General features: G+C 39.9%; 1 protein-coding gene and 1 long non-coding RNA gene across 2 annotated transcripts in view; one reads left to right on the forward strand and one right to left on the reverse strand.

Annotated features, from left to right (window-relative positions):
• The window catches only part of steep1 (STING1 ER exit protein 1), a 33,795-nt gene extending 15,608 nt beyond the window's left edge, over positions 1-18,187 (forward strand). Inside the window, exons 5-7 of the mRNA XM_073057879.1 lie at positions 7,259-7,348; positions 9,721-9,813; positions 10,982-18,187. Coding sequence (XP_072913980.1) covers positions 7,259-7,348; positions 9,721-9,813; positions 10,982-11,044 — 246 coding nt within the window. The 3' untranslated portion in view covers positions 11,045-18,187. The remainder of the gene's footprint in view (positions 1-7,258; positions 7,349-9,720; positions 9,814-10,981) is intronic.
• Positions 18,188-22,980: 4,793 nt separating this feature from the next.
• LOC140734052 (uncharacterized) lies at positions 22,981-25,976 on the reverse strand. The gene is made up of 2 exons (XR_012100453.1): positions 25,845-25,976; positions 22,981-23,392 (listed from the first exon to the last, which is right to left on the reverse strand). It is a non-coding gene; the product is annotated as an uncharacterized lncRNA (long non-coding RNA).
• Positions 25,977-26,943: the final 967 nt, after the last annotated feature.

Below are 26,943 nucleotides of genomic sequence, written 5' to 3' on the forward strand. Positions count from 1 at the left end.
TGTAATTCTTATCTGTATTTTGAAATTATTCCTTTTGAGGCAGAGTCTAGACTGGGTCAAATATTTCAGAATTTTTTTTATATAAAAATATTAACTTGGGATGTTTTACACTGTAATTCAAACATTATTAAAATATTTCAGTGATTAGAAAGAATGGAAAAATAATAATACCAATTTCTGCCAAATGCTGTGTTTTGTCTGGTCTGTATTTTCAATTTCTCACTCATCCTTATCCACTTCTCTTTTCTCTCCTACTCCCTTTCCTCCATGACCCTCTCTTTTTCTTAATTTCTTTTTCAATTCTAGCACTGTTGTTGCCTTAGTCTTATGCCCTTCTATCTTTCTCTCTTTCTGTACGTTACCATAATGTGCAGTATTTGTAGATCCAAAAAAGTGAGTTTAAGACTTCTGTTCTCATTCATTTTTGAGGGAGGTTCATTGCTGAAGTTCATTGATTATGTATTCGTGGAGTGGATGTAACAACAGTTGTGGACTGTTGCGATCTAGGAGGATTTTGTTTTCCCTTTTACATTTTTAAATTTGTATTTAATCTGCATCGTTATCTCAATTATTTGTACTTTAAAGAATTTTTTGACAATCATAACTTTACAAAATGTTCTGTATTTTCTGCAGTGATAATGGATAAATCCATTCTAGAAAAGAGCAGTACAGTGCAATTATGAGTGTAGCTTCTGTGATTTATTTAAGCTAGCAATTACATCTGACAGATTTTTATTTCCATAAAGAACAGGGTGACATTTGTATATAGAAGCAGTTTTTGATTAAAATGTTATCTTGCACAGATTGAGTGAGTGGGTGATCTAGATGATTACAGTGTATGGGAAGGCTGATCACTGGCATTTTCCAAACTTACCATCAGCAAATCAGATGAGGAGCAAATGTGATGAAAAGACTTTTACAACTCTTGAGAGTTTCAGCCACACTTGTGAATAGTCTGGAGAATATTTATTGTTGCCTTATCCATGTCTCTTTACTAATTCTCCATTATGCCCTTGTCTCCTTCTAACATCCAGTGCCCTCACCCACACACCCTCCAGCAATATTTATTTAATTGTGTAAATGCTACAAAGTTTTGGGAGAACTGGTGTTTCTTGGCTGCAGTTTGTGTCCGCCTGCAGTGTATTCAATCATTCTTGAGAATATTCAGATACTAGGAGATATGGGATTTCTAAGGCTTAAGTTTGAAGACTTTCTGGTGACCCCAGTCAAAATGCTTTCTGGGAAAATTAGTTAAAGGCATTTTGGCTGACCTACCCCACCTGGGGGATTTGGTCCCAGGACAAGTTGAACTTGTCTTCCAAGATGTCTTTATCTGTTGCAGAGATTCTGGATGATGTTTAATTTGTAGCTGACGTTCTTCTCTGCCGGTAACAGAATACTCTAAAGGAGTAAATAGGAAACAGAGCAGATTATTATTTGCCCCCTATGTCTCCCATCTTCCTTTTCCTTCAATCAGTATTCAAAGAAATTGTTACCGCTGTTTTCTGCTATAATGCAGTTTCAAATGAAGTAATCGTAAGTTCTTGGGGGCCAGTGAAATAGTGGGGGATTTGGTTAGGGTGGAAGCAGCTCATAGTTTGCTGATTGGCTTTCTGTTTTCCCATTCTTGTGCAATTGAAGTAAATTTGTTCTTTAAGAGCCCTCTGGGCATCTGCTGAAAACAACTGTTCAAAAACTAATTCTGAAATCATGCCTTAAAAGATATCTGAACAACATTGATCCTGTCAAAGTTCAGCAGCACTGACACAAAGGAACAAAATAATCATCAGACCTAATGGTGCATCTAGTTAGATCATGCATTATATACAGTACATTCAAAAAATGTTAGGTTTGCATGGCATCAATTAAGTAATCTTGACATTCAAGTTATCTGATGACGAATCATTCTAAAGCATTAAATATCAGTTCTCTTCCAGATGTGTATCAATGTATGATGTATCTCGGTGCTTTATGGATAATTACTTGCACACTGACAGGCTACAATGTACAATTCCTTTCAGTGACTATAACTGTTTGCACCACTCAACAAATAGTTTTGCATCTTTGATTTACACTTTTATTGGAAGAGTTAGGAAACAATATATTCATTGCAAGATGAGAGTTAAAACAGTAAAATGAACTAACTTATGGGTAACACACACACAAAATTCTGAAACATTGACTGCTTACTCTTTTCCATAGATGCTGCCTGGTTTCCTGAGTTCTTCCAGCATTTTGTATGTGTGTTGAGATGGACTTCAGTAAAGCTTTTGATAAAGTCCTTTATAGGAGACTGATTCAAAAAATAGGGCCCATGGTATCCAGAGCAAGTTGTCAAACCGGAACCAAATAGGCTTGACGATAGGAGGCAGAAAGTGATGTTAGAACTTGCTGAGTTCCTTTGGCATTTTGTGTATTTTGCTTTGGGTTTCCAGCATCTGCAGAATTTCTTGTGTTGGAGATTAATGGAGTTGTTGGTTGTGTGGAAGTTAGTCTTAGGCTGTGGAGAGATATTGGTGTGTTTGAGTGACTTGAAAAATGGTAGATAGAATTTAATCCAGACAGATGTGAGATTATGCATTTTCAAAGTATTAATGAGTCTAGGATTTTCACAGTGAATTTGTAGGGTCTTGGGGAGTATTGAGAAAGTGATTTCAAGTCCTTGTAGGTGCAAAGGAGGTAGACTACAAGGCATACTGCACTCTAGTCTTCATTAGTTGGGGCATTAAATACAGATGTAAGGAAATTATGCTCCATCTTCTTAAATCCTTGGTCAGAGCTCAGCTGGAATACTGCAAGCAGTTCTGAACTAAGGTATAGGAAGAATGTGATAGCACTGGAGAGTTCAAAGAAGATTCACCAGGATGGAGCAGATGAAGAGCGATTGAAGAAGCAGAGTCTTGGTTGGAGTGGAGTAGGTTACAACAGAACATGTTGCAAGAAACATAAAGTTGTGATAGTAGGTGATTTTAACTTTCCACATATTGACTGGAACTCTATACCGTAAAAGGGCTGGATGGGAAAGTTAGGAAAGTTTCCTTACAGTACATAGAGGTCCCAACTAGAGAGAGTGTGATGCCAGATCTACTAGGGAATGAAACAAGGTAGGTGAAGATTATGGAAAGAGATAGGTCTGTCCTTGGTTTGAGATCCTGAATTGGAGAAAGGCCAATTTTGATGGCATCAGAAAGGATCTGGCAAGTATGAATTGGGACAGGTTGTTTTCTGGCAAAAGTGTGTTTGGTAAGTGGGAGGCCTTTGAATATTGGGAGTAGAGTTTGTCAGAATGAAAGCCAAGGACAATGGGTTTATGAAATCTTGGTTTTTTTAAAGACATTGAAACCCTGGTGAATAAAAGGGAGTTGCATGACAGGTATAAGCAGGAAGGAGCAAATGAAGTATTTGCAGTGTACAAGAAATACAAAAGAACAGTAGAAGGAAATCAGATGGACTAAAAGAAAGCATGAAGTTGCTCGTGTAGACACGTGAGGGAGAGTCCCAAGTGCTTCTATCGATATGTTTAGAACGAGAGTGTAGTAAGGTACAAAATTTCTCCTCTGGAAGATCTGAATGGTCATTTATGAAGGGAGCGACAGTGATGGGGGGGGGGGGAACAGTTTCTTTCCGTCTGCTATCAGATTTCTGAATGGACAGTGAATCCATGAACACTACCTCAGTATTTCCCCCCTTTTGCACAACTAAATTACTGTATTTTGTAAATATACTTATTATAGTTCACAGGGTAGTTTTTTTTTATTGTACTGCTGCAAAACAACAAATTTCATGACATGCCAGTGATATTAAATCTGATTCTGATTAAATGGATTTTTTGCATCTGTATTACTCAGGAACTGGACAATGGAAGTGAGGCAAAGCAGCTGTGAGGTCATAGCCCATATGCAAATTACAGAGGAGGAGGTGTTTGCTGTCATGCGACAAATTAGTGTGGATAAATTCCACTGCTTAACAAGGTGTTCCCTTGTCCATGTGGGAGGCTAGTGCAGTAATTGTAGGGGCCCTAGCAGATGTATTTAAAACATCCTTGGCCAGGGAATTATAGGCCGGTGAGCCTGACATCAGTAGTGGGTAAGTTATTGAAACATATTCTAAGGGACTGAATATGTAAATATTTGGAGAGGCAAGGACTGATTAGGGATGGTCAACATGCCTTTATGCGTATCTGACCAAACTTAGCATTGTTAAAGGAAGTTAACAGGGAAGTTGAAGACAAGGCATTGGGTTTTGTTTGCATAAACTTTAGCAAGGCCATTGACAAAAGGGTGATTGGTCAGGAATGTTCAGTTGCTTTGCATTCAAGATGTGGTAGTAAATTGGATTAGACACCTTTTTCAGAGTGATAGATAATGGTTCTCTGACTGGAGGCCTGTGACTAGTGGTGTGCTTCAGGGATTGGGGGCCCATTTGTCATTTGTGTCAGTGATATGGATGATGATGTGGTAAACTGGATCTGCAAATTTGCAGATGACACCAAGACTGGGTGTGTAGTGGTCAGCAAGGAAGAATATCAAAGCTTACAGTGGGATCTGAACCAGTTGGAAAAATGGCAGATTGAATTTTATGCAGACAAATGTGAGGTGTTGCACTTTGGGAGGACAAAACAGGGTAGGACTTGCACAATGAGCAGTAGGGGACTGAGTGCAGTAGAATACAGATTCATAATTCCTTGAAAGTGGTGTCGGGTAGATGGGGTTGCAAAGAAAGCTTTTGGCACATTGGCCTTCATAAATCAAAGTGTTGAGTATATGAGTTAGATTGTAATGCTGAAGTTGTTGGTGAGGCCCAATTTGGAGTATTGTGTGCAGTTTTGGTCACCTGTCAACAGGAAAGATGTCAATAAGATTGAAAGAATGCAGAGAAAATTTACGAGGATGTTGCCAGGATTTGTGGACTTGAGTTATTGGAAAAGGTTGAATATGTTAAGACTTTATTTCATAGACCGTAAAAGAATGAGGGGAGATTTAATAGAGGTATACCAAATTATGAAGGGTATAAATAGGGTAAATGTGAATAGGCTTTTTCCACTGACTTTGCGTGAGACTGGAATTAAAGGGTGTGGGAGAAAGGTGAAAGAGTTGTAATGTTTAGATAGATAGATAGATACTTTATTCATCCCCATGGGGAAATTCAACTTTTTTCCAATGTCCCATACACTTGTTGTAGCAAAACTAATTACATACAATACTTAACTCAGTAAAGAATATGATATGCATCTAAATCACTATCTCAAAAAGCATTAATAATAGCTTTTAAAAAAAAGTTCTTAAGTCCTGGCGGTAGAATTGTAAAGCCTAATGGCATTGGGGAGTATTGACCTCTTCATCCTGTCTGAGGAGCATTGCATCGATAGTAACCTGTCGCTGAAACTGCTTCTCTGTCTCTGGATGGTGCGATGTAGAGGATGTTCAGAGTTTTCCATAATTGACCGTAGCCTACTCAGCGCCCTTCGCTCAGCTACCGATGTTAAACTCTCCAGTACTTTGCCCACGACAGAGCCCGCCTTCCTTACCAGCTTATTAAGACGTGAGGCGTCCCTCTTCTTAATGCTTCCTCCCCAACACGCCACCACAAAGAAGAGGGCGCTCTCCACAACTGACCTACAGAACACCTTCAGCATCTCACTACAGACATTGAATGACGCCAACCTTCTAAGGAAGTACAGTCGACTCTGTGCCTTCCTGCACAAGGCATCTGTGTTGGCAGTCCAGTCTAGCTTCTCGTCTAACTGTACTCCCAGATACTTGTAGGTCTTAACCTGCTCCACACATTCTCCATTAATGATCACTGGCTCCATATGAGGCCTAGATCTCCTAAAGTCCACCACCATCTCCTTGGTCTTGGTGATATTGAGACGCAGGTAGTTTGAGTTGCACCATATCACAAAGTCCTGTATCAGTTTCCTATACTCCTCCTGTCCATTCCTGACACACCCCACTATGGCCGTGTCATCAGCGAACTTCTGCACGTGGCAGGACTCCGAGTTATATTGGAAGTCTAATGTGTACAGGGTGAACAGGACCGGAGAGAGTACGGTTCCCTGCGGCGCTCCTGTGCTGCTGACCACTGTGTCAGACCTACAGTCTCCCAACCGTAAGGGGAACATGAGAGGGAATTTCTTCACTCAGGTGATGAGACCATGGAATGAGCTACCAGTTGTGTGGTGGATGCAGATTCAATTTCAACATTTAAGAGAACTTTGAATAAGTACATGAATGGGGGTGGGAGTATGGAGGGCTGTGGTCTGTGTGCAGGGTAATAGTTCATTACTGACTAGATAGGTGAAGGGCCTATTTCTTTGCTGTCACATTCTATGACTATGGCCAAGGTGTGTAAAGTTAGACTGGGTCAACTGCAGGAAATGTTTCTCCATATCAGGGCTGGAAGATATAGATTTAGGATGGGGGGGGCGGGGAAGAGATTCAGAAGGGATATGAGGAGGACCACCTTCACCCAGGGAGTTGTGAGTACCTGGAATATACTGCCAGGGAGAGTTGTTGACATCATTTAAGAAGGATCTAGATAAATACTCAAGTTGTTTAGGCACAGAAGAACATTGGAAAAGTGCTGGGAGATGTAATTAACACAGAAGGATGCTCACTGATCAACTCAAAGTTTTGGGTCTCGGCCCAAAACGTCTACTGTACTTCCTATAGATGCTGCCTGGCCTGCTGCATTCTGCCAGCATTTTGTGTGTGTTGCTAGGATTAAATAGCTTGTTTCCCTGCTGCTTAATGTGTGACACTATATTTCAGTTACAGAATGAATCACTCTGTCAATGCAATAGTGATAGAACATGGATCTGTGCTTACAGAATACAATTCTGCCATTGGGGAAAACTGAGGAATTTTCTGAACACAAATAAATTTAAATCTGAGGGCAACACACACAAAATGCTGGTGGAACACAATAGGCCAGGCAGCATCTATAAGGAGAAGCACTGTCGACGTTTCGGGCCGAGACCCTTCATCAGGACACATCTGAGGGCAGTCTTGTTTTAGTTCTGTTCTTGCATACTGGTGGTTATTTGTGGAATAACAGCTTTGATAGATTTGGGACAGATTGCACCGTATAGAAAGAAAAAAGTATAGTTTTGTTAGAAAATAAATCTCAAGTAAATATGATCAGTCTATATACTTGAAAAATAGTAATATGGTTTCATGAAATAGAATTTTACTTTGTTTAGTTCCTTCAAATCGTCAAGCAGAATTTACTATTTATCTACGTGTTTTTGCTCCTGTAGGTGATGATGACGAAGAGGACCAAAGATATGGGCAAATTTAGCTCTGTCACTGTCTCAACCATTGATGAAGAGGAGGAGGAGATTGAAGCGGTAAGATCTAGCGATGTTTATTTTAGTACTGCATAGTTGGACATCATGAAGGTAGTATTTAGTTGCTAGGGGTGGTTAGGGATGAATGCCAATGTTGACATTGTAAGTGATAGCCACATCCCATGAGGGGATAAATATATTAAACTATAATGACATATTCATTAAAATGCCTCCTGGATTGCAATATGAATAGTTAAAGTATGATGTTAACTTGTATCATTTTAAAGCATCTCCATTCAATTTGTTTCCAATTTTATTGAGAGAGTCCTTGTGCACCATCTGTAAATAACATCAGAAATGACCTTACTGATTTGGTAAAATGCAAATATAACCCAGGAAATTACAGACCTAATACTTAAACACTTCAGTCTAATAGAATAACATTCTGTGAAGCTTAAAACTTTCACTAATTATAAACAATTCTTTGGCTAGATAAAATAATCATATTATGAATTCTGAATTCCTCTGTTTACCCTTGCCACATTTCTGACCTAAGAAGTTTGTAACAGAGTTGTCTTGAAAATTGCTCCAGTCCCCTACCAAGAGGTAGACCCTTTACTTTTCTGTCCGTGGCATTATAGAGGGGATGCTGAGGATTTATTGTCAGGCCAGAGAATTTTAATCATGTGGAATATCTGACTATGCTAGAGTTTTCTTTGGTAGAGTGGAGGATGACAGGAGAATTATCTGTCTATTTATAAGAGGTTTCGTCAAGTCCTTCATAAAACAGAACAGCTGATGTGGCCATTTATCTTAAGTCTATGCCACAATTCAGTGAGGTCCTGGCTGCTATACACTCGGTGGTCACTCTTAGGTACACCTGTACACCAGCTTGTTAATGCAAGTATCTAATTAGCCTATCATGTGACTGCAACTCAACGTACAAAAGCATGCAAATTTGGTCAAGAGGTTCAGTTATTGTTCAAACAAAACATCACTATGGGGAAGAAATGTGATCTAAGTGACTTTGACCCCCTGGAATGGTTGTTGGTGCCAGGCGGGGTGGTTTGACTTTGGCAGAAACTGATGATCTCCTGAGGGGATTTTCACGCATAACGGTCTCTAGAGTTTTGAGAATGATGCGTAAAACAAAAAAAAAGCAAGCAGCTTGGTGGGGAGGTCAGAGAAGAATGGCCAGATTAGTTCAAGCTGACAGGAAGTTGATAATAACTCAAATAACTACATTACAATAGTTATGTGCAGAAGTGCACCTCTGAAGGCAAAGCATGTCGAGCCTTGAAGTGGATGGGCTACAGCAGCAAAAGAACACAAACATATACTCATTGGCTACATTATTAGGGACAGGAGGCATCTAACAAAGTGGCCACTGAGTGTTTGTTTCCTCCTCTTTCCTGTCTGCTACTTGCTTGCTAATTAAAAATCTATCTAATCTTTAATATGTGCAATGATTGGTGGTCTCAGCTTTCTGGGTCAAGGAGTTCCAAAGTCCAATTATCTCTAAGAGAAGAAATTATTTTTCATCTGTATCTTGAATGTGTGCAACTCTCTCCACCCCCCTTCTGAAGTTCTGCCTTTTGGTGTAAAGGCTGTTTCACAAGGGGAAATATCCTCCGGACTTCACCCTGTCAAGAATATCTTTCAAATGGGTCTCTCATTCTACCAAACTCCTAACAAGATCAACCTTTCCTCATTAAATATGAGATAATCCTCCATACTTGTCATCCTAGCAAAACTCCTCTGAGCTGCTTCCAGTGATAATATATCTTTCCTGAAACAGGATGATGTTTTGTAGCAGAAAAGGTTGTATGGATGATGGTAATGGTTGGAATGATTAGAGGAGCTTTGTGGAAAAAGCTTTCTTCGTCTAACAAGTAGAAGCAGTCTGGAGTTCACTACTTGAAATGATAATGGAGGCAAAACTCAATCCATTTAAGTTGAACAAACACCCAATGAGTGTACAAAGCAACAAAGTTGGGTAACTCAGTTTTTAGCCGCCTTTGGGGTGTCTTTATTGCCCCAAATAGTTTTATTCTTGTAAGCGTATACATGTTTGAGAATACAACTATATTTTGCTTAACTTGTGTCCTTGGGTTCCCCTGTACCATTCATCAATACTAATCTGTGATATAGCTGCATCCAGACCTCTGTCAAGGATGATATACGGTGTGCAAGGCATGAGATGAGAACACTGCATGAGAATTGTTCTTGCCTCCAGTAATCCAGAGAATGCATTAACGTACAACTTATCCAGTAACAGGGTGAACTTCAAGTACTTTTTTTTTGTTTCATTCCATGTATTGTAAATTTGTTGTGGATTTGGGCAGGTGAACTGGCAGTGAGTCATCACTGTGAATGACATGACTAGAGATAATCCCTGATTTTTGCCTGTTTGTATTTTGTGCATTGGACAGAGGGAGATTGCTGATTCCTACGCCCAAAATGCCAAAGTTATTGAGAAGCAACTGGAACGGAAAGGCATGAGCAAGAAGAGACTGCAGGAGCTGGTGTGTGAAGCATTATTTTATCATTATCATTGTGTGACAGATCTATACTCCAAATTTCAGGGCATGGTGTCTCTGCAATTAGAAGTTGCAGAAAATATGGAACACAGAATTAATTTGTAAAGGAAGACTTAATCCAGCTGGAATTTTCTTGTTGCACAGGCAGTTTTTTGCCCAGGCGCCATTGTTTTATTAATCTGACTTGTGACTCAGACTTGGTTGCAAGTGCATTTTTTTTAAAAAAAAAAGTTCATTCCAGCCCTGAGTGAAATGAAGAAAGTTCAGGTGTTTGGAGTTGAGTTTAATGTGGTCACAAGATGACAGTACAGGATTTTATTCCTGGATCTCGTTCAGAAGAACTTTGTAAATTATTAATTTCTCATTCCCAACAACAAAATAAACTCAGCATATTAAATAAATGAAGCCAAGTCCCTACAACTTGTGTTTTTTTTATGGCTGAAAAATTAATAGTCTTGAATGTGCAGTTGTAATGAAGAATCTGTCCGAGTTCAACATCTTTACTGAGCTAAACCAGCTGCCCTCATTCTGCACAGTGTGTGAATAAAAATACAATTAACTTTGAGATTTGAGGTATTATGCAATATTTCAATGCTGTATAATACTTCAAAAAGCCATTGAAAATATTATGCCATGTAGAATGAGGTATAATTGAGTTTTAATTGGATGCCACTAAGATACTGTTGAGTGAATTTCATACTTAACTTACATGTGAACTATCAGATACTCAGAATAAATAGCATTTTAGAAATGCTAAGCTCTTTATATATTTACAGCTTCTGTCCCAAATGTTTGTGCAAACATGTTCTGTTTTTTGTAAAATGTTGTACATTTTACAACAGAAATGATTAAATGTGATTGGGTTTACAGCCAGCTTGATGCCATCACCATTTCCTGGACATGAGACATTGCATCAATCTGGTACTGGGAAAGGATAAACCACAGTCCTGAGCTTGCTGAATGTTTTTGTGTAGGTTGTCTTGAAGTTAATGCACAGTTACTTTGATGCAAATCAACAAAAAAAAATCATTGTGGATCTGTACAAATAATGAATTAAAAAACATGAACTTGGTACTTCCAAATTAATCTATTGGTGTTTTCATTGTAGGCCAGGTTCAGGTTTCCTGTGTAATAAATTATTTTTTTTTCACAGGCGGAATTAGAGGCTAAGAAAGCCAAGATGAAAGGAACCTTGATTGACAATCAGTTCAAGTGAACAGTGAATTCAAGAAAGTGGACTCCTGACACAAGACATAGAGTACAACTGAGCAGCATCAAATGTACTTTCTTCCATGTAAAATACAGAGACTATGAATAGGTGGGGAGAATGTAAAGTTTGTGTATGAGGAAGGGATTATGTTGCACATATTTGTACATTCCTACTGTAAGGTCTGTTATTTAGGAATACACTTGTATAAGAAGACATTCATATTTGATATTTTTATTCATTTTTTTCACCTGTTAATTTGGCCCTGTTTTCTCACACCCCTTCGCTTTAGAACTGTCTTGTTTTCTCAATGCTTTTAAGGTGTTTTTAGAGTGAGCGTTACACAGCCAGACATAAAAAGAAGTGGTTATGTCTACTTTCTAATCAGATTTGTGAAGCTTTAAATCTCTGGCTGGAGGAGGAGGCACTATTAGAACACAAGCATCACGCTCAACCCTAGTGATTACATGTCACCCTGTAGAAAGCACATGTAATCACTGGAGTTGTATGTGATGCTTGTGTTCTAACAATCTGCCAAGCCTTGAAGTTCACACCTGAAAGCTGATGGGATCATGTTCGGTTCATGTGTTTAAAGGAAGTACTATTTTTTTATTCTCAAGTAGAATGTTAAAGATATTTTACAGTTAATCACTCAAATAGTGCTCTGTGACTCTAAACTGGATTTTTGTTGTTGTCATAATTGATGTTTGTAGAAAAATCTATGTAAAATAAAAACCAACTAATGCTTTTCATTAACAACTCTAGAAATAAGTAAGAAAATAACCTAAATTATAACATAACCTTGTTTAGGAAGCTAGGTAGGAGTTGAAGAGGAGTAATCTCTGGAGGGTGCCTGTGAGGGTAAGAACAGCATGATTTGGTTGATGAATGCGTGGCTGAGAATTGGTTCGGGGGTGGGGTTTCCGATTTCTATATCATTGGCTGCTGCATGGATTAGAGGGCTTTTCTAATGAAGGTAGGTTGAATGAGCTAGGCTTTTCTCTTGGGACTGATGGAGGATGAGAGCTAACCTGATAGAGGTGTACAAGATGATAAGAAGCATAGGTAGGGTGGACACCCAGTGCTTTTTTCTCCATGGCTAATACAAGAGGCATAAATTTAAGATTGGTGGAAATTACAGGGGAATGGCAGAGGTAAGTTCTTTACACAGAGTGGGTTGCCCTGTAAGGGGTGGTGGGTAGAGGCAGATACGTTAAGGTTATTTAAGAAACCTTTAGATAGGTACGTGGATAGTAAACAAATGGAGAAGGGAATGGTTGATTGATTTTGGAGTAGGTTAAAAAGTCAGCACAATATCATAGGCCAAAGGGCCTGTATTGTGCTGCATTGTTCTATGTTAATCTTTGTGTACACATCCCCTTTCGGTGAAGAAAATTTGCCATCCATGTCGGATCATAGAAATAATCTTCTGGAATGAGTTCAGTGGGTCAGGCAGCATTCAAGGGGGAAGGAATTGTCAATGTTTTGGCTTGAAATCCTGGCACTAAATGGTTGCCTCCTGTGTCTCGAGGTAAATTCATGGAAATTATATAAATGTTTCCTTGGACAGTCTTAATTTCCTCTACTGTTGGCACAGTAGCGCAGCGGTTATAACACTTTACAGCTCTAAGATTCGGTGGGGTTCAATTCCCACTGCTGTTTAAGGAATTTGTACTTTCTCCCCATGACTGCATGAGGTTTCTGTTGGGGACTCTGGCTTCCTGTCACATTTTGAAGATAGTACCGTATGTGTTGGGGTTAGTAGGTTGTGGGTATGCTATGTGGGGAACATTCGTGGGCTGCCTCCAGCATATTTTGGAGTGTGTTGGACGTTAATGCAAACAATGTTTTCCACTTAATGTTTCAATGTACATGTGACAAAAAGCTTTTGTCTACGTTAACCTATTTAGTCCTGCCGAAGGGTTTTGGCCCGAAACTTCGACTGTACTCCTTTCTATAGATGTTGCCTGGCCTGCTGAGTTCCTCCAGCATTTTCTGTGTGGTGTTTGGATTTCTGGCATCTGTAGATTTTCTCTTGTTTGTGAACTGAAATTGTTGGTTCACCAAAACAGACAAGCAAAGCTTGGGGGTAAAAGTTAACTGGACAATATCCAGCTCAGTAGCACTCACTCTAAGTGATGCTTTTTCTATGATAGTTTTATTACATATCTGATTTAATTTAAAAGTAAGCTGCCTCAAAATGCAATATACATCCTTTTAATCCATTTTAGGAACTTTGTTTTTGAAATGTTAAACAAAATGCTGTTTGATTTTTCTGCAGCAACTTCTATCACTATACAGTGAGACTTCAAAAGATAGTTGAGAGTGGTTGCAATTGATTTGTCGTCTGAATCTTTGATGTATGATGTAAGGTGAGATGCAAGATTTCTTGCCTGTTTTGCATTCAGACCAAGTACTATATCATCCAAAATGTTCCTTCTGTACTTTGAATATTCATCGATTAGATGCCCCCATGGGGCTGTGACACTTATTCAAGGAAGTATTAAGCATACCTTTGAATGGTTTGTGCTGACTGCCTGGAAATTTCCAGTAGCAGTATTTTCAACTCGCAGTGGCCTTGGGAATCTGTTGCTGCTCATGTGATTGACCTGCCCACTGCAATGAAGAGGACTGAGAATAACTAGGGTTGAAGTGCCAGTGGGATGTTGGCTTGAGAGAAGAGTTCAGAAGGCCATTGACAAGGGGCTGCACGGAAGACTGCTTAACAAGATAAGAGCCCTTTGGTATTACAGGAAAGGCACTAGCATGGATAGAAGATTGGCTGACTATCAGGAGGCAAAGAGTGAGGATAAAGGTAGCCTTTTCTAGCTGGCTACCTTTGACTAGTGGTGTTCTGCAGTGGCAACTTTTCATGCTATATGTCAATGATTTTGATGGCTTTGTGGCCAAGCTTGTGCATGATATGAAGATAACGTGGAAGGGCTGGTAGTGTTGAATCAGGCAGTTTGCAGAAGAACTTGGACAAATTGGGAGAATGGGCAAAGAAGTGGCAGATGGAATATAGTTTTGGAAGTGTATGATCATACATTTTGGTCGAAGGAATAAAAGCATTGACTATTTTCTAAACGGAGAGAAAATTAAGAAAAATCAGAGATGCAAGGGGATTTAGGTGTCCTCATGCAGTTTGAGAAGGAAGGCAAATGCAGTGTTAACATTCATTTCGAGTAGACTAAAATGTAAGGGCAAGGATGTAATACTGGGGTTTTATAAGGCGTTGTCAGTCTGCACAAAGTATTGGGAGCAGTTCTGGGCCTCTTATTTAATAAAAGATGCCTTTTATTAAATACTAGTTCACTTATTCTAGCTGAATTTGATGAATAGTTTTAGACCTTAACTCAGTTACTCTTTCCACTGATTCTAACGGATTTGCTCTATGTTTTCAAGAAATTGAAGAGAGTGGTGAATGGAGCCCAGTCCATCGTGAAAAATAGGTCCATGAAATATCTCAATGCACAATGTCCATTTCTCCCTATATATACTGTTTCACTTGCTGAATTCCTTCAGCTTTTTGTGTGTCACTCCCATTTCCAGCATTTGCAATCTCTTGTATCTCTTCTTTTTCCCCCACCCCCTAATCGACTGTCTAGCTTCCTACTGCCTTGGGGAAGAAGCTAACATATCATAGACTGTCACCCTGGTGATTTTCTCTTCCTTCACTTCTTGTAGGAAGAAAACACAAGTGCTTGAAAATGGGCACCATCAAGCTCAAGGACAGCTTCCATCATGCTGCTACAACGTTCTTGAATGAACCTCTTGTAGAATAAAGATGAACTCTTGATCTCTCAATTTACCTCATCATGGACCTTGCACTGTACTTTCTCTGTAATGGTAACTCTATACTCTGCATTCCGCCATTGCCTTTCCTTTGTACTACCTTGAGTACTTGTGTATGGAAAACAGTCCCAGAGGACTGATGAGTAGCTAATGTTGTTCCATTGTTCAAGAAGGGAACCATGGATAATCCAGGAAACCTTCCGTGAAGTTACTGGAGAGAATATTTCAACGTCAGCAGCAGCATCATGTGCTGTGTTGTATGATGTGGGTGATTATAGCCTATCCATGACCATGATTGTTCTTGCCAAACTTTTCTACAGAAGTGGTTTGCCATTGCTGCCTTCTGGGCAGTGTCTTTACAAGACAGGTGACCCTAGTCATTATTCGTACTCTTCAGAGATTGTCTGCCTAGTGCCAGTGGTCACATAACCAAGACTTGAGATATGCACTAGCTAATCATACGACCATCTACCACTGCTCTCATGGTTTCATGTGACCCTGATCAGGGATGGGTTAGGGGTGTGCTAAGCAGGTGCTACACCTTGGCCAAGGGTGACACGCAAGCTACTAGAGGGACAGAGTGCCTTTGGTAGATACATCTCTTCACCCTACTACAGAAGAAAATTCTTAGGGATAGGATTTATGAGCAATTGGAAAACCATGGCCTAATTAGGGAGAGCCAGCATGATTTTGTGTGAGGCATGTTGTCTTACTAACTTGGTTGGGGGTTGGAGGTGAGGCCTGAGGTTTTCTGACAAGGTGACTCGAGTGATTGACAAAGGTAGAGCTGTGGATGTTGTCTACATGGATTTTGGTAAGGCGTTTTGAAGCTCATCCAGGAGATTAAGATGCATGGAATCAACTCTGATTTGGCCATTTTGATTCAGAACATGTTTTCCCATAGAAGTCAAAGGGTGGTGACTGAAGGGACTTGATGGAGATCTCTTCTGCAGGGGTCTGTACTGGGACCTCTGCTGTTTGTGATGAGAATGTAGAATTAGTAAGTTTTGCACATGATATGAAGTTGGGGGGGGGGTGTATTTGGGATAGCATAGAAGACTGGCAAATAGCGCAACAACATATAGATCAGTTGCAGATATGGACGGAGAATGGCAGACAGAGTTTAATCGGGCCAAATGTAAAAACGTTTAAAAAAAAATGCAAGACCCCTAACAGTGTTGAGGAGCAAAGGGATCTTGGGGTCCAAGTTCATAACTCCCTGAAAGTGGCCTCACAGGTTGGTAAAGGAATATGATGTATGCTTGCCCTTACTAGCCCAAGCATTGAGTTCAAAAGTCAGGAAGTTATGTTGCAGCTATATAAAACTCTTAGGCTGCATCTCAAATGTTCTGGTTGCTCCATTATAGGAAGGATGGTGAGGCTTTGGAGAGGGTGCAAAAGAGGTTTAAGATGATGCTTCCTGGATAGGGCATGAGCTATAATGAGAGGTTGGACAAACTTGGGTTGTTTTCTCTGGACTGGTAGAGGCTGAGGAAGATCTGATAGAAGTTTATAAGATTGAGAGGCATAGATAGAGAAGATTAGACAGTATCTTTTTCCCAAGGTTGAAATGTTTAAAACTAGCGGGCATGCATTTAAGTTAAGAGGGGCTAATTTCAAAAGAGATGAGGGGGCAGGTTGTTTTTTTTCCACAAGAGTGCTGGGTGCATGGAATGCACTGCCTGGGGTGGTGGTAGAGGCAGGTACATTAGTGAATTCTAAGATGTTTGGATTGGCACATGAATGAGGGAAAAAAAGGAATGATATGATGTGTACGTAGAGGGGATAAATTTAATTGGCCATTTGGTTCAGCACAACATTATGGGCAGACGACTGTTCCTGTGCTGCACCGCTGTGTTCTAAAACATGCAAAACAATGTTTTTCACTATCTCGGTACAAATGATAATATATATATATATATAACCATATATAACAATCACAGCACGGAAACAGGCCATCAGGCCATTCCGGCCCTCCTAGTCCGTGCCGAACTCTTAATCTCACCTAGTCCCACCTACCCGCACTCAGCCCATAACCCTCCACTCCTTTCCTGTCCATATACCTATCCAATTTTACCTTAAGTGACACAACTGAACTGGCCTCTACTACTTCTACAGGAAGCTCATTCCACACAGCTATCACTCTGAGTAAAGAAATACCCCCCCCCCCCCGGTGTTTCCCTTAAACTTTTGCCCCCTAACTCTCAAATAATGATAAACCAATTACAAATTTATTTGTTTTTTATCCCTGAATCCATTGTCTATCCAGCAAATGGATTGAATTGTAACGGTCATGTCTCTTCCTATCAAGGCAGCATTCACTCTCAGATACCTTTGACCCTACCTTTCCCCATTCACTTTCTCTAAAGGTTTCCCAAGATGAGGTTGAATTTATTCAACAAGACAGAAGGATCTGGGTACAGATATTTTAACACTAAGATCCATGAGCACAATATACAGAAGGCCTGTACACCTTGCTAATGCAAATATCTAATTAGCCAATCACAGGCCAGCAACTCAATGCATGCAAGCATGGTCAAAAGGTTCAGTTCTTCAAACATCAGAAATATGATCTAAGTGACTTTGACTGTGGAATTATTGTTGAGGTCAGACAGGTTGGTTTGAGTATCTCAGAAAATGCTGATCTTCTGAGATTTTTACATACAACTGTCTGGAGAGTTTACAGAGAATAGTGCATGAAGCAAAAAAAAAAACAATCTTGCAACCGCCAGTTCTGTGGGCGAAAACACCTTGTTAATGAGAGAAATTAGAGGAGATAGACTGGCTTAAGCTGACAGGAAGGCGACAGTAACTCAAATAACCGTGCGTTACAACAATGGTGTGCAGAAGAGAATCTCTAAATACACAACAAGTAGAACCTTGAAGTTGATGCATTACAGCCGCAGAAAACCACGAACATTCACTCAGTGGCCACTTCACTAGGTACAGGAAGTATCTCATAAAGTGGCCACTGAGTCTAGATTGGATCCTGAGGACACACCCCTTCCCTTTTCCCTCTCATGTACTCTCCCACTCACCCTGATCTGTTAGATTTTTGTGTGAGAGAGAGCTTGGGGGTTTGATGTTATTGTTGCTGTTTATTTTTGTGTGGCTGGGGCTTAGGAGTTAGAGGTTTGAGGTTTTAGCTGCCATGTCCATGTGTGCAATCTGTTTTTGTGCAAAGGAAGGGTTGGGGGGGGGTTTGCGAGTTTTGTTGCTTTTTCACGCGGGGGGGATTGATATCTTATTTCAATGACTTTCATAGTTTTTCTCTATCATGGCTATCTGGAAAAGACGAATCTCAGAGTTGTATTCTGCATACATACTTTGATAATAAAATGAATGTTTGAACCTTAACCCAACTTTCTCTCTCCAGTTCTCTAAAGGCTTCAGCATTTTCTTAAGATGAGGTTGAATTCATTCCAAAAAAATAGAGAAAGACACTGGTATAGATATTTTAACTCTGAAAACCATGAGCAAGCTAGAAGGTATAGATTCTGACAAACTAAATATTCCTAGGATCTCTTGCAAGCGAATTAGCTGCAGCCTGAATTTCTGGTCTACCACATCTACCAATTTATAAATAAATTAAGAATCTGAAAATCCTGCATTTAGAAAATTAGACCATTAACCACCTTTAGAACATATCATAGCAACTAAAATCCCTGTTTTTATACCTTTGTGTAAAAATTTCACAGGACATTAACCAGAATTTAATTATTTGATGTTTTCAGGGCAATGATAGTATTAGTGGGATCAAACAAGCATTAAATGCTTTGAAAAGGTTCTCCTGTGGTGTGAAGGTAAGTTCAAATATTTTTCCCTCCCATTTCCTTCCTTTGATGATCACAATAACTGCAGCACAACAAACGCTTCAGGAGACTTCACTCAGACCCACCTCAAAGGAGTTCTCAACCCTGGCGTACTGGCCTTTGATTTCTTTTACTTACATAAATTGGATGTTCCCCTTGCAGTGGCCGTTCCTGTCTCCCCTGAAGTCATGGAGAGTGGTGACCTCTATTATTTCTGATCAAAATAGCTTTGGTCCCAAATCTCCCAATGGGCTTTTGGTGATGACAAAACGATTATCAATAGAAGATTGCTGATCCTCTGGTGATCATCTTTTCATCATCAATGGGGACGGGAGAGGTTCCGGAGGATTGGAGGGTTGTGGATGTTGTTCCATTATCCAAGAAAGGGAGTAGAGATGGCCCAGGAAGTTGTAGGCCAGTGAGTCTTACTTCAGTGGTTGGTAATATAGAGAAGATCCTAAGAGGCAGGATTTATGAACATTTGGAGAGGCATAATATGATTAGGAATAGTCAGCATGGCTTTGTCAAGGGCAGGTTGTGCCTTATGAGTCTGATTGAATTTTTGGAGGATGAGACTAAACACGTCGATGAAGGAAGAGCAGTAGATGTAGTGTATATGGATTTCAGCAAGGCTTTTGACAAGGTACCCCATGCAAGGCTTATTGAGAAAGTAAGGAGGCATGGGATCCAAGGGAGCGTTGCTTTGTGCATCCAGAACTGGCTTGCCCACAGAAGGCAAAGAGTGGTTATATTTTGCATTGAGGTCAGTGACCAGTGGTGTGCCTCAGGGATCTGTTCTGGGACCCTTATTCTTTGTGATTTTTATAAATGACCTGGATGAAGAAGTGGAGGGATGGGTTAGTAAATTTGCTGATGACACAAAGGTTGGAGATGTGGATAGTGTGGAGGGCTGTCGGAGGTTTCAGAAGGACATTGATAGGATGCAAAACTGGCTGGGAAGTGGCAGATGGAGTTCAACCTAGAGAAGTGTGAGGTGGTTCATTTTGGTAGGTCAAATATGATGACAGATTATAGTATTAATCGTAAGACTCTTGGCAGTGTGGAGGCTCAGACGGATCTTGGGGGTCCATAGGACTTCAAAGTTGTGCAGGTTGGCTCTGTGGTTATGAAATCATATGGTGCATTGGCTTTCATCAATTGTGGGATTGAGTTTAGGAGCTGAGAGGTTATGTTACAGCTCTATAGAACCCTGGTCAGACCCCACTTGAAGTACTGTGCTCAGTTCTGGTCGCCTCACTATAGGAAGGATGTGGAAATCATAGAAAGGGTGCAGAGGAGATTTACAAGGATGTTGCCTGGATTGGGGAGGATGCCTTATAGGTTGAGTGAACTCGGCCTTTTTTCCTTGGAGTGACGGAGGATGAGAGGTGACCTGATAGAGGTGTATAAGATAATGAGAGGTATATAAGATAATAACAGTTTTAAGGTGCTTGGAAGTAGGTACAGAGGTGATGTCAGGGGTAAGTTTTTTGTGCAGAGTGTTGAGTGCATGGAATGGGCTACTGGAGACAGTGGTGGAGGCGGATACGATAGGGTCTTTTTAAAGAGTCTCCTGGATAGGTACCTGGAGCTCAGAAAAATAGAGGGCTATGGGTAACCCTAGGTGATTTCCAAGGTAGGGACATGTTTGGCACAGTTCTGTGGGCCAAAGGGCCTGTATTGTGCTGTAGGTTTTCTATGTTTCTAAGAGACAAACAACAGAGGAGATGGGTGGTTTAAAAGAGAGATAGGGAACATTTATACATTGCCACATTCAGCTTTGGAGGCCAAGTCATTGGGTATATTTGAAGCGGAAGTTGATAGGTTCCTAATTAATAAGGACATCAAAATTTACAAGGAGAAGTCAGGAGAATGAGGTTGAGAGGAATAATAAATCAGTCATGATGGAATGGTGGAGTAGCCTTGATGGGATGAATAGCCTAATTCTGCTCCCATGTCTTATGGTCTTCTAGTCTTAATAACCTTAGTGGAAAAGATATGATAAGGTACATAGATTTAAGGTAACTGATGGAAGGATTAGAGCAGAAGTTCCCAACCTGGAGTCCACAAACCCCTTGGTTAATGGTAGTGGTCCATGGCATAAAAGAAGGTTGCAAACTCCTGGATTGGAGGATATTTGAAATGAAACATTTTCGCTCATGTTGGGAAGGGATTGGAAGTTCACTGCCTGACGAGGATGGAGACAGAAAACCACATCACACTGCAAAATACCTGGATAATCCCAACTCCACTAAACCCAGCTTCAATGCCATATTTAAGTTCACTGACGGCACCACTATCATTGACTGAACCAAAGGAAATGACAGATCAGTATATTGGAGGGAGATTGAAAATCTGGCTGAGTGTGTGCCACAACTTTGAACTCTTACTCAATGTTAGTAAGAACAAGGAGCTGATTATCAACTTCAGGAGGAGGAAACTGCAGGTTCCTGAGCCAGTCCTCGTCAGGGGATCAGAGGTGGAGAGAGTCAGCATCTTTAAATTCCTCAGTGCAATTACAAAGAAAGTATAGCAGTGCCTCTGCCTTCTTAGAAGTTTCTGAAGATTCAGCATGACATCTAGCTGTGACAAACTTCTATATATGTGTGTGGTGGAAAGTATATTGACTGGTTGCATTACAGCCTGGTATGTAAACAATGCCCTGGACTGGAAAATCCTACAAAAAGTAGTGGATGCGGCCCAGTCCACCATGGTTAAATCCCTTCCCCCTACTGAGCACAGCTAATGGAGTGCTGTTGCAGGAAAGCAGTATCCATCATCAAGGACACTCCTCATCCAGACAATGCTCTCTTCTCAGAGCTCCCATCAGGAAGAAGGTACAGGAGCCTCAGGACTCTCACTATCTGGATCAGGAACAGTTATTACCCTTCAACCATCGGCCTCTTGAACCAGTGGGGATAACTTCATTCAACTTTACTCACCCCATCACTGAACTGTTCCCACAACCTTTGGACTCACTTTCACGGACTCTTCATCTCATTCTGAATATTTATTGCTTATTTATTATTATTATTATTATTGTTAATTTTTTCTCAGCTCAAGCTGGTAAAATCTGAGGTATGGGCATAGCCAAACCCACTCATTTCTCAATTGCTGGGAACATTTGGACTACTCTAGTGGTGTTTAGTATCATGGCTTTCTGGAGATTTACATTGATATTGCTGTTGGCCCTACTTGTTTATGCTATTGTGTGGTGACTTTGGGATGATACCATTTGTTGATATTACTATCTAAACAATGTTAATGTTCATGTTCCAAAGTCTTTCAATTTCCTCCAGCATATTTTTGGTGTTTTTCACTTATTGATTTCCGTATGTTATATGTGTTTGGAATGGCTATATCTATTAAGTAAATTGTTTTTGCTTGTGTATCCTGCATTATCATATCCAGATGGTTATCATGGATTGTTCTAACTGTAATAATGTATCAGTCATAATATAATATATGGAATTCTGACTCTAAAACTAGATCAGGTTTGTATTTATAGTCAGTTATGATCTTTTTAATGAATTTGTACTTTAAGGCAAGATTTTGGTGAATGATGTTTTTTTGTGTAAGTAATCAGGTTGAGTTAAGCTGCTAGATGATCCTGTAATATGATGCATTGTTTCTGGTTCTTGGGATTTTCTACATTTATCATCTTGAATTTGTTGTCTCTTACGTATTTTGATAATTTATTATTATTAATCATATTTGCAGTTTGTTGCCCTTTGCATATTGTTTGCCCTGTTGGATGCGGTCTTTCATTAATTCTATTGTGTTTCTTGGATTTACTGTGTATGCCCACAAAAAAACAAATCTCATGGCTGTATATGGTGACATATATGTACTTTGATAATAAATTTACTTTGAACTTTTGAAATTTGAAGCCTTGCATCCCAGAAACTATGGATATCTGTATAGAGAAAGTTGTACAAGGGGAGAAAGATACAAATAAAACACATCGTCAGGATAAGAAGAGGTCAGAATAAACATACATCCTGTACAATTTTCAGCTCTATTAATTAATCTATAAACTTTGATCTTTCTCTAATTAATCTTGAAGAAAGATTAATTGATTCTTGGCTCTGGGAACAATTTATTCCATTAAATTAACCTCTTTTTAATTTGGTTTAATGATACAGATTTTTTTTGTAAGTGTGTTATTAGGACTATGGAGATAAGTCTTGAACATGCCAAGTGTAATTGCTTTGATGGTTACCTGGTCAGGATCTGTTGGCTTACTAACTGCAATGTACTGAGATAAATTAGTTCTCAATTACCCTCATTAATTTCAATGGAGAATTAATGCCTTGACAAATACAACATATCACAGTATTGTTTTAAGATTGGTTGCCATGTTTTAATCTGATCACTGCATTGCATAATGAGTGCAGAACTGTTAACATAGAATACTTCTGCTTTAAAAAAAACTGTACCATAGCCATCAACATTATTATTGTTATTGGTATTGATAATGTTATTGTCACATGTACAGTGAAAAGTTGTCTTGCATACTCTTCATACAGATCAAATCATTACACAGTGCATTGAACTAGAATAAAGTTAACACAATAACTGCAGAATAAAGTGTAAAAGCTACCAAAAAGTGCAATGAGCATAAATCTTTTTTACGCTCGATTCGATGTTGCCAACACTGAACCCCTGAGGAGAGCTGTTGACGCGACCTGCAGCCTGGTCATCTCTGAGGCTGAAACACGCAGGTGTTTCCGAGTGGACAGTCGCAAGGCTGCGGGAAATCAATAGAAAGAGGTGACATAAGGTGTTGAATTATTGTGCATACAGCTAAGGAATTGCAAGGGTAAAAAGACCCTGATGGAAGTTATATACAGAGCCACAAACAGTAGTAAGGTTGTGGTCTACAAATTAGAAAGGGAGATAGAAAATGCATGCCAAAAGGACCATGTTACAATAGTCATGTAGGGATTTTAATATGCAGGTAGATTAGGAAAATTGGGTTGGTACTGGATCCCAAGAGGGGAATTTCTAGAATGACTATGAGATTGCTTTATAGAGCAGCTCATGGTTGAGCCCACTAAGGGATTAGCTATTCTGGATTGGACGTTGTGTAATGAACTGGAATTGATTAGAAAGTTTAAGGTAAAAAAAACTTTTAAGGGCAAGTGATCATAATATGATCAAATTCACTTTGAATTTTGAGAAGAAGCTGAAGTCAGATGTAACAGTAGAGTTAAGCAAATTACAGAGGCATGAGAAAGGAGTTGACCAGAATTAATTGGAAAAGAACACTGGCAGGGTTGTTGGCAGAGCAGCAATGGAATTTCTAGAAGCAATTTGGAAGGTGCAGTATATATACATCCCAAAGAGGAAGCTGACACAACTGTGGCTAACAAGAGAAGTCAAAACCAACACTGAAGCCAAAGAGAGGGCATATAATAGAGCAAAAGTGAGTGGGAAGTTAGAGGATTGGGAAGCTTTTAAGTGCCAACAGAAGGCGACTATAAAGTCATTGAGAAGTTAAAGAAGGAATATAAAAATAAGCTAGCCAATAATATTAAAGATGTACCAAATTTTCTTCAGATACATAAATTATAAAAAGAGAGGTGAGAGTGGATATCGGACCACCAGAAGATGCTGGAGTGGTAAAAATGGAGTGAGGGGGGGCAAAGAAATGGTGGACAAATTGATTAAGTATCTTGCATCAGTCTTCACTGTGGAAGACATTAGCAGAATGGTGAAAGTTCTAGGTGTCAGATGGTATGAAGTGTGTGAAGTTAATATAACTAAGGAGAAGGTTCTTAGGTAACTGAAAGGTCTGAAGGTAGTTAAGTCACCTGGACCAGATGGTGTATATCCCAGGGTTCTGAAAGAGGTAGTTGAAGAGATTGCAGAGGCATTAGTAATCTTTCAAGAAGTACTAGATTTTGGAATGGGTTCCTGAAGACTGGAATATCATAAATGTCACTCCACTCTTCAAGAAGGGAGAGAGGCAGTAGAAAGGAAATTATAGGCCAGTGGTTGGGAAGATGTTGGAATTGATCGTGAATGATGCAGTTTCAGAGTTCTTTGAGGCACATGATCAAATGAGGCCATAGTCAGCATGGTTTCCTCTAGGGAAAATCTTGCCTGACAAATCTGTTGGAATTCTTTGAAAATATAACAAGCAGGATAAACAAAGGATAGCCAGTTGATTTTTGTATATTAGGATTTTCAGAAGGCCTTTGACAAGGTGCCACATATGAGGTTGCTTAACAAGCTATGGGCTAGAAGATTCTAGTATGGATAAAACAGTAGATGACTGGCAGGAGGCAAATAATGGGAATAACGGGAGCCTTTTCTGGTTGGCTGCTGGTGAATAGTGGTGTTCACAAGGGTCTGTGCTGAAACTGATTCTTTTTATGTTATATGTTAATGATTTGGATGATGGAACTGATGGCTTTATTGCAAAGTTTGCAAGTGATATGAAGATAGGTGGAGGAACAGGCAGTTTTGAGAAAGAGATGCTACAGAAGGACTTAGATTAGGATAATGGGCAAAGAAGTGACAGATGGAATACAGTATCAGGAAGTGCATGGTCATGCACTTTGATAGAAGAAATGAAAGTCTTGACTATTTTCTAAATGGAGAGAAAATACAAAAATACTGATGTGCAAAGGGACTTGGGAGCCCTTGTGCAGGATTGCCTAAAGGTTAATTTGCAGGTTGATCCTGTGGTGAGGAAAGCAAATGCAATGTTAGCATTAATTTCAAGAGGACTAGAATATAAAAGCAAGGATGTAATGTTGAAACTTTATAACGCACTGGTGAGGCCTTACTTGGAGTATTGTGAGCAGTTTTGGGCACCTTAACTTAGAAAGGATGTGCTGAAACTGGAAAGAGTTCAAAGCAAGTTCATGAAAATGATCCCAGGTTTGAACAGCTTGTCATATGAAGACCGTTAGATGTCTCTGGGTCTGTATTCACTGGAATTCAGAAGAATGAGGGGTGACATTGAAACCTATCATATGGTGAAAGGCCTGGATAGGGTGAATGTGGAGAGGATGTCCTTCATGTAGGCGGTGCAGCACACGGCAGCAGCGGCCTTTCGGATCTGGCGCTACTTTAATTTAGTTTTTTAATTTAATTTTAAGGCACAATCAGGTTTTAGGGCAATGGATAACAGAGCGACTATCTACCATCGCCAGATACTGCTACAATATAGAGATCGCACAAAAACAAACCTTCATGAAAATCTGCTGGTTAGATTGCGCGACCTCGGCTTGCTGAGGGAATCGGGCCTGCAGTCCTCGGAGTCGCCTGATGCCGGTGGCCGGAGTTGGGGATGTTGTAAGCGGTGTGCGAGGAAGTGGAAGTGAGGCGAGCGGGCAGAAGTCCGTGCCAGGAAAAAAACAAGCCCTAGCCAGCCAGCTCTCCCATCCATTCTGCTCTCCAATGGACATTAAACTAATTGGACTACATCTGTGGCAATGAAATACTCAGTGGGAGGACATAAACGGACGGAATCCCGGATGTCGCCATCCAGCTGTTTATTTATGTAACAAATTTTTCCCCCAAGCCATCGGACTACCAACCTACTGCCCTCTGCTGTGCCTATTGTCTTGTTTATTATTTATTGTAATGCCTGCACTGTTCTGTATACTTTATGCAGTCTTGGATAGGTCTGTAGTCTAGGGTAGTTTTTGTGCTGGTTTACGTAGTTCAATGTAGTTTTTGTATTGTTCATGTAGCACCATGGTCCTGAAAAATATTTCATTTTTACTGTGTACTGTACCAGCAGTTATGGTCGAAATGACAATAAAAAGTGACTTGATTTGACTTGAGGATGTTTCCTTTCGTGGAAGAATCAAAGACCAGAGGACACAGCCTCAGAATAGAGTAGTGTCTGCTTAGAATGGAGATGAGGAGGAATTTCTTTAGCCAGGGAGTGGTGAATCTGTGGAATTCATTGCTACAGGCAGCTGTGGAGGCCAAGTCTTTATGAATATTTAAGGCAGAGAGTGATAGATTCTTGATTGGTCAGTGCATAAAGGGATACAGGGAGACTGGGGCTGACAGGAAAAACAGATCAGCCATATTGAAATGGTGGAGCAGACTCGATGAGTCAAATGGACTAATTCTGCTCCTATGTCTTATGAGTTGTAGAGCCTTTGAAAGTGAGCCCATAGTTTGTGGAAATAGTTCAGTATTGAGGAGAGTGAAGTTATCCTTGCTGTTTCAGGAGCCTGATGGTTGTAGGATAATAACTGTTCCTGAACCTGAATCAATTCAATGAATAGATCCTTCTTGTGATCTGGACTGGATTTTTATATCATCCCATTA

This window comes from Hemitrygon akajei, chromosome 10, assembly GCF_048418815.1.
Source record: "Hemitrygon akajei chromosome 10, sHemAka1.3, whole genome shotgun sequence".
Classification (NCBI taxonomy): Eukaryota; Metazoa; Chordata; class Chondrichthyes; order Myliobatiformes; family Dasyatidae; genus Hemitrygon; species Hemitrygon akajei.